The 6,431-nt window shown below is 42.6% G+C and overlaps 1 protein-coding gene across 1 annotated transcript in view; it reads left to right on the top strand.

The window, feature by feature from the left end:
- The first annotated feature begins 1,443 nt into the window (after positions 1–1,443).
- CUX2 (cut like homeobox 2) overlaps positions 1,444–6,431 on the top strand; it is a 39,911-nt gene continuing 34,923 nt past the window's right edge. Inside the window, exons 1-2 of the mRNA XM_088135144.1 lie at positions 1,444–1,551; positions 2,424–2,471. Of these exons, the coding sequence (XP_087991270.1) occupies positions 2,436–2,471 (36 nt within the window). The 5' untranslated portion in view covers positions 1,444–1,551; positions 2,424–2,435. The remainder of the gene's footprint in view (positions 1,552–2,423; positions 2,472–6,431) is intronic.

Raw genomic sequence — 6,431 nt, 5'->3', positions numbered from 1 at the left:
AGAACTCACACAGTGCAATATGGTGCTCTTTTATTATTTTGACACTATTGCTATGTTTTTCTTACAGTTGCTAAGAAAAAACCAAATCTGTGTATTAAAAATATTGATCGGTTGAGTGTTTCATTCATTTGACCCCCCATCTGTATTTATTTGTTTACATACAAACCAATCTAATCTGGGTTTGTTCTTCCTCTCGGAGCGTGCAATGTATTCTCTTTCTGAGGTAGCCTTTTGGAATTGGTAGGGGCTGAAAGGCGTGGCAGGTGTCGGCAGATGTGTGGCCCTTTTCATGAAGAGTTGGTTTTGTCCCGTTCCATGCACTGCCTGCTCTTCATGTGAAAGCTGTACACATTTAGAGTCATTGGACCTCCAAAAGGTATTGGAGAGCTGGAAAGGGGCAGGCTGGATAAATGCAGCTCTCAGGAGACAAGACATTTTAGTCTGGCGTGAAAGCAGCTGACTGTCGGGTAAAACCATACGTGGTGTGGAGAAGATGGATATCAGCAGCTCTTCTTTTAGAATAGAGTGAATCTTTGAGGCTAACTGTAGGAACTTTCAGGACCAAGAAAACAACATACAACGCAGAATGAAACTAGGGAGTCCGACGTCACTGGGGCCATCTGTTCAGGTGGTTTTCAAAAGGGTTTTCGAAACTCATGGTGGGTTATCAGGGGCTAGAAGCCTTGATGGCTGTTTGCTGCATCCTAATTCACAGACAACAGACTTTAACCGGCTAGGAAGGGGGAGTGGACTCTTCTTAGATTCTTACCCCCTTTGTAATGTGTCCACTGCAGTTTCCTGTGGATGGTACTGGGATCCCCTCCACATTGCTTCCGGTTCCTCTGTAGCAAATTTTCTGTGGCTAGAAAAAGATGGAAGAACTGATGGGAAAACCATGGAGTTTCCAAGTGGGAACCTCTACACCCCTTCTCCCTAACGTTCTGTGAATAAGGCAGAGGCCATGGCCCAGTGTACCTCATCTGAACACTGACTGTGGATGCAACTTTTACCTTTCGATGCGTTTGTTGCTTTTATAACTGGTTTAAGATCACTGTTGCATTTTTTCCATAGTAAGCTACTTAAAAACGTTTCATGCAAGAAAAATGAGGGATTGATGTTTTTAAACAGGCAAGAATGAGTGTTTGTGCCTTAAACTGCTTTCTTCCCTCCCAGTCAACTCCCACTCTTGGCCAGAAGAGGGGCAAAGTTATTACCTTTCTTCAGCCCAAGGGATTGGGGTTCCCACCATATTTCAAATTTATCATCCGAAACCTAATTCCATCATTTGTGGGTACAAAAGGCTCATTCCCCGCTTGCGCCTGCCTTCGATTTTCAAGGTGGTGTTGGAAAGTAGCTTAAGAAAATATTTGCACATCATGAAAGACAATGCGACTCACGTTTCTGTTTCTCTCTTAATGTTTTGTTTTTCTTTCGTTCCAGAAGGAACTGAATTCTGTGGCTTCTGAACTGGCTGCACGTCAGGAAGAGAGCGAACATTCTCATAAGCATTTAATTGAACTCAGCCAAGAATTTAAAAGAAATGTACCTGAGGTATGGTATCTTGCTTTTCTGGAATTAGCTTGAGGGATAAGTATTTTTTTCATCCAACGGGTTCGGCTTTTGAGGGCACATTTTGGTCTTTGGGGCACTAAAAAAAAAAGGATAAGTGATGGGAAAGCATAAAGGCAAATTACAACCTCAGATATTCAGTTATGACTAATTGTGACTAGAAGGGCTGTTTGGCGGGGGAGAAAGAGAATGCGGCAGCTACAGACCTGGAATGCCTGGGGTTACGGGACATCAATGCAAAATACCCCAAGATTCCTCAAAACTCTTTCTTTTAAGTAAATGCCCCTTCTTCTTCTTCCTCCTCCTCCTCTTATTCAAGCAACTGTTTAAAAATCAAAATACTGAGGGCCTTGTAGCAGGCAGCTTGGCATCCCAAGAGTGAGATTTTGCGGTTATTGTTACTTGTGCTCTTCCTCATTCTTCCCCCCCCCGGAATAAATTTAGCCAGTTTGACAGTTAAGGGCTTTTTTTGTCGCTCCTTATGCTTACCTGTAATTTTGCTTTGCATAATTAAAAAAAAATGTTCCAGATGGGTGGGAAGGTAATCAATGGCTTCTCTAGAGTAGTTTCTCCAACATTCAGATTAATGGAGGAAAAGGTGGAGGTGACCCCAAGGCCCATTCCCTGCTACCTTTGTAGTCCCCAAAAGTGTTTGCTGAGAGGGATGGGAGATGTGCATACAAGAAAGAGACTAATCAATGCTCGACAGTGTGGCCACAGATGTTGTACAGTTAAAGTTTAAGTTGGGAATCTGAATTAGGATCCAGATGTTGAGCTCCAGATTCCCTTGAACCTCCTTGCCTTAGATGTCTAAACAAGAGAATTCCCATCCCTCCTTTTTTTCCCTCCTTCAGGAGGTTCGCGATATGGTGGCTCCTGTCTTAAAAAGTTTCCAGGCAGAGGTAAGAAGAGACCAGTACCAAGGTACTTTTTTTTAAATCATTGTAGAAACATTTGTGAACAAAACTGGGGACTCCAAAACGAAAGACGGTGCAAATGTAATGAAAGATGGAAGAACTTGTTCGAAATGCAAAGCTTGCTTCTATTTTAGATCTGAACAAAAGCTGTGGTGGCTGGTGTGGGTCTTCCGGGCTGTGTGGCTGTTCCAGAACACGGCCACACAGCCCGGAAGACCCACACCAGCCATTGTATTATGGCCGTGAAAGCCTTCGACAATACAAAAGCTGTGGTATTTACAGATATTTGGAGCTACAACTCCGGGCCTCCCCTTCTCTCCACCCTGACTTTCCTCACAAAGTTATTGAGAGAATCAAAAAAAGGGAAATGGAACCACGTATCCCTGAGCATTTTGGAGGACATTTGTATTGAAATCTTACTACTTACACAGTAGTTTTTCATTATTTCAAGCATCAGGTTTCTGAGGGACTATAATATGGATTTCAAGCAGATTAAATATAAAGAATGTAGATTTTTTTTAAATTCTTCATCTATTTAAGCCTTAAGGCCATTTTATATAATCAACAGAATCTGCATTGTAAAATTGCACCCTGAATGTATAAGATGGGGAGATTGGGCTGAGTGTTTGAAGCTACCCACTAGCGAAAAATAGTCTTTCTGTATGGAAATAGTGCAAATCAGAGATGGCTCAGCCAAGAAATGGATGAATCAGTTTCATTTTTATAAAGAATGAACCACATTCTACTGTTCTGTAATTCAGCTTAGTCCGTAGATCTTCTGGGAGAAGAGAAAATGGATCTAGATAAACAACAAGAGCCAAGAATGGTTTTCTTGGAGGAAAAGAAATATACTACCATTCTGTGGTGCGGTCCTGACCTGTTAACTCTGGTCATTGACTGGGACAATCTGAGTCTTTTCTGAGGCTGTTGGTGGCCACCACATCTGAACCAGGCAGGACTACATGTTCCCTGCTTACTCGGTTTCTGAGGTTAACCTCTGGAATTGGCTCATTCAGTTAGAGGTTGTAGGCCCCTTGGGCTGTGTAAAGGACCAGGCCTGTTGATGAAGGGCACTCCTGTCTTCATGAAGCCTGGATCCCCCCTGCATCGCCAGGTACAATAAAAGCAAAGAATAGTATTGTTTGGAATGCTTCAGACTGGAGACCTGGAATCCAAAAGGTTATTCAAAAGATGAGAGGAGAAAAAGGGGTTCCCACCAGAGCTTCTGCAGAAACGAAACCCAGGGACGTCTGCAGGCAAAGTATGTTCTACCTGTGGCTGTTCCCTTCCTTGCAGACCCCTGGCAACAAGAATGGGAGCAGTGCCCCCCACCCACCCTGGCGGCTCCGTGATTTGCTAACAGTCCTGGGGTTTCTGCAAATTTCCAGCGCAGTGCTGTGCTGGTGGGTGAGGTGAAAGAATAAATACCCGTGGCATTACTGGGGAGGTGGACAGGAAAGACAGACAGCCTTTCTTTTGTAACCTGATTTCGATAAATAAGGCCCCAAGTTTAATTTTCCATCCTGGAGAAGACAAAAGGCTGCCCGTGACCGAAGTGGAGCGGCGACAGATTGAAATGGCCAAAGTTCTTTTCTTGGTTTTTTTTTCCCCCAGTCTCCTTGCAGACGGCAAAAAGAGCAAAGCCAGAGCCCTGCTAATTACAAAAGTTGCTTTATGAAAGATAATTCAAAGCAATAATTTAGCAAACATAATCAAGTAGCACAGATGGGGATTCTGATGAATAGTTTGCAACATGCAATTAGCAGCTCTTGCAGTTACATATCATTAACCCTCAGAGCACAAAAATTATTTTCTCATTATTAGATGAAAAGGTAAAATTAAGCTGACTAGACAGTTAAGGAACAAACTACAATTAATTACCTTCATTTATTACAGTCATTATTTGAAACTTCCTTTTTTTCTCTTCTCTCTCTCTCGTCCTCCTCGTCCTCCTCGTCCTCCTCCTCTTGGAGGGATGAAAATATCTAAATTAAAAGTTTTCTTGCATGAAAATGTAGGTGAAACATTATCTTGCTCAAATATCTAACTTGCAGGAGGACAAAAAGAACGAGGGCTGGGTCAGCTAATTTCTCCTCCAGTTGCTGAGAAAAATTAGTTTTGGGATAATAAATAAAGAAGAGAAGCCAACACACCCTGGGAAGGGTCTTGGTCTCTCTCGCTGTGACATCCTGAGACCATCTCAAGTATCCAGATTCTCGGCAGATTGACTTCTTCATGCCCAGCTAGCTGAATTTTAAGAGCCTGCTTTACTATTTCTCTCCCAATTCAGGGCTGCAAAACTGCTTTCTTGCATATTTATTTCTTGTTTTTATACCCTGCCCTTCCACTGCAGAATGGCTAATGGTCAAAAGAATGCAAAACAAACAGCTTAATTAAAAACAACCATTAAAAGCATAATTTACATAATGCAGTAATTACAAACGTAAAACAACACAAGCCATATGCTAAAAAGCCATTATTAAAACGGTGCCCTTTCTCAAAATGGGGAGACTGTCCGCAGTTCCAAAGGGAGTGGGCTCCCCAGTTTGAGAATTTCAGACCATCTTTTGGGGTTAGTTGTCTTTTTTTTTTTTAACAAGAGGGAGATGTCAGAAAGACAACATAATTTGGGCCACCAATAGCTGTACTTTTGAAGACATCACTTGTTCATTCCTGTGCATGTTATGTAGTTCTTTTAAAGCAAAAATCAGCCCTTATCTAACTGTCAGGCTGTATGGAAGGGTGAGATCAGGGACACCCATTGGTCCCCATGGTTCCCTTAGCCCTTTAACTGTTCCCTAGACAGAGTAACGGCTGTGACAGGACAAGTCCTGCGCATCCCCCTTGAGTCCTGCTCAGGGGGCGGAAATGCTGCAGCTTTGGGCAGTGCCAGATTTTGAACCCCCCCTACTCAGCAGCTCACCATAGTCCCAAAAGATAGAAAGACCAGCTGGGGGGCTGGAAATGATTTTGAGGGGCAAAGAGCATTTGGAGGAGGGGTGGGAGCATCCAGCGTGCGGTCTGTCCACGAGCCAGTCTTCATGCTGATGGGAGACCATGCCCAGCTCCATCCGCTTTGAGCCCAGCTGATATTCCCACCAAATGGTGGAAGAGACAGGAACAGGGTGCCCTGTGGCTCGAGAGACGTGGGGTTCATTGAAGAAGTTTGAATGGGATGAGCACCCTAACGTGAAGAACTTTGCCAGAGCATTACTGTGTCTGTCAGGAAGTGTTACGACAAAATGAATGCTCAGCAGCAACTTTCTTTCATTCAGCATCATCATCTTGGCAATCTAAATAATTTAAACTCTTTTCCACTCTCTTCTTCTCCTTTAAGTCATCCTTTGCTCCATTTCTCATTAAGAGTCTTTAGAGCTATTCTTTTTTTTTTTTAATCTTGAATTGGAATGATGTTCAGTCTTCCTTTGAATTGCCTTTCCAATGTTTCTATTTCAAATTATTTACCTTTGTTAATGTAAATTAGGCTAAGCTTGTATTTTGCCCTTCGTTTTTGAACATTCAGACTTAACACCCTCATCAGGGCTTAATCTGAGGGATATCATTCTCTTCTGTGAGAGCAAAATCTCTGTTTCGGTCCTGTCTTTCTAAAAATATTGCTGATACAAGGAGGATTGGAACCTGTCCTTTTACCTGTACTTCCTGTTTGTTCCAACTTTATTTATTTTAACTTATTTTTCATAAGACAGCTACGAAGCCGGTGTAAAACTGCAGTGCTGAACCAAAATGCTGGGGGTGATTTTTTATTTGAAGAATTGGCTTGTTATCTTTCATGATTAGAAGTCGCTTATAAATAAGTTGACTAAGAAGGAAATAATAAGCAACCACTTTCTCCCTGCTCTGGATGCTTTTGGGGAAAAAAGCATCGTTATTTCTCCCAGGTGAGTCTTCTATCTTGCCCTCCTCCTGTGCCATGGGCAGAACTAG

The sequence above is a fragment of the Python bivittatus genome, unplaced genomic scaffold, assembly GCF_059951505.1.
Source record: "Python bivittatus isolate LINGU-HERP-01145 unplaced genomic scaffold, Pbiv_v1 ctg000100_np1212, whole genome shotgun sequence".
Classification (NCBI taxonomy): Eukaryota; Metazoa; Chordata; class Lepidosauria; order Squamata; family Pythonidae; genus Python; species Python bivittatus.
Note: the sequence above shows the minus strand (reverse complement) of the source record. Positions and strands in the feature narration are given on the sequence as shown.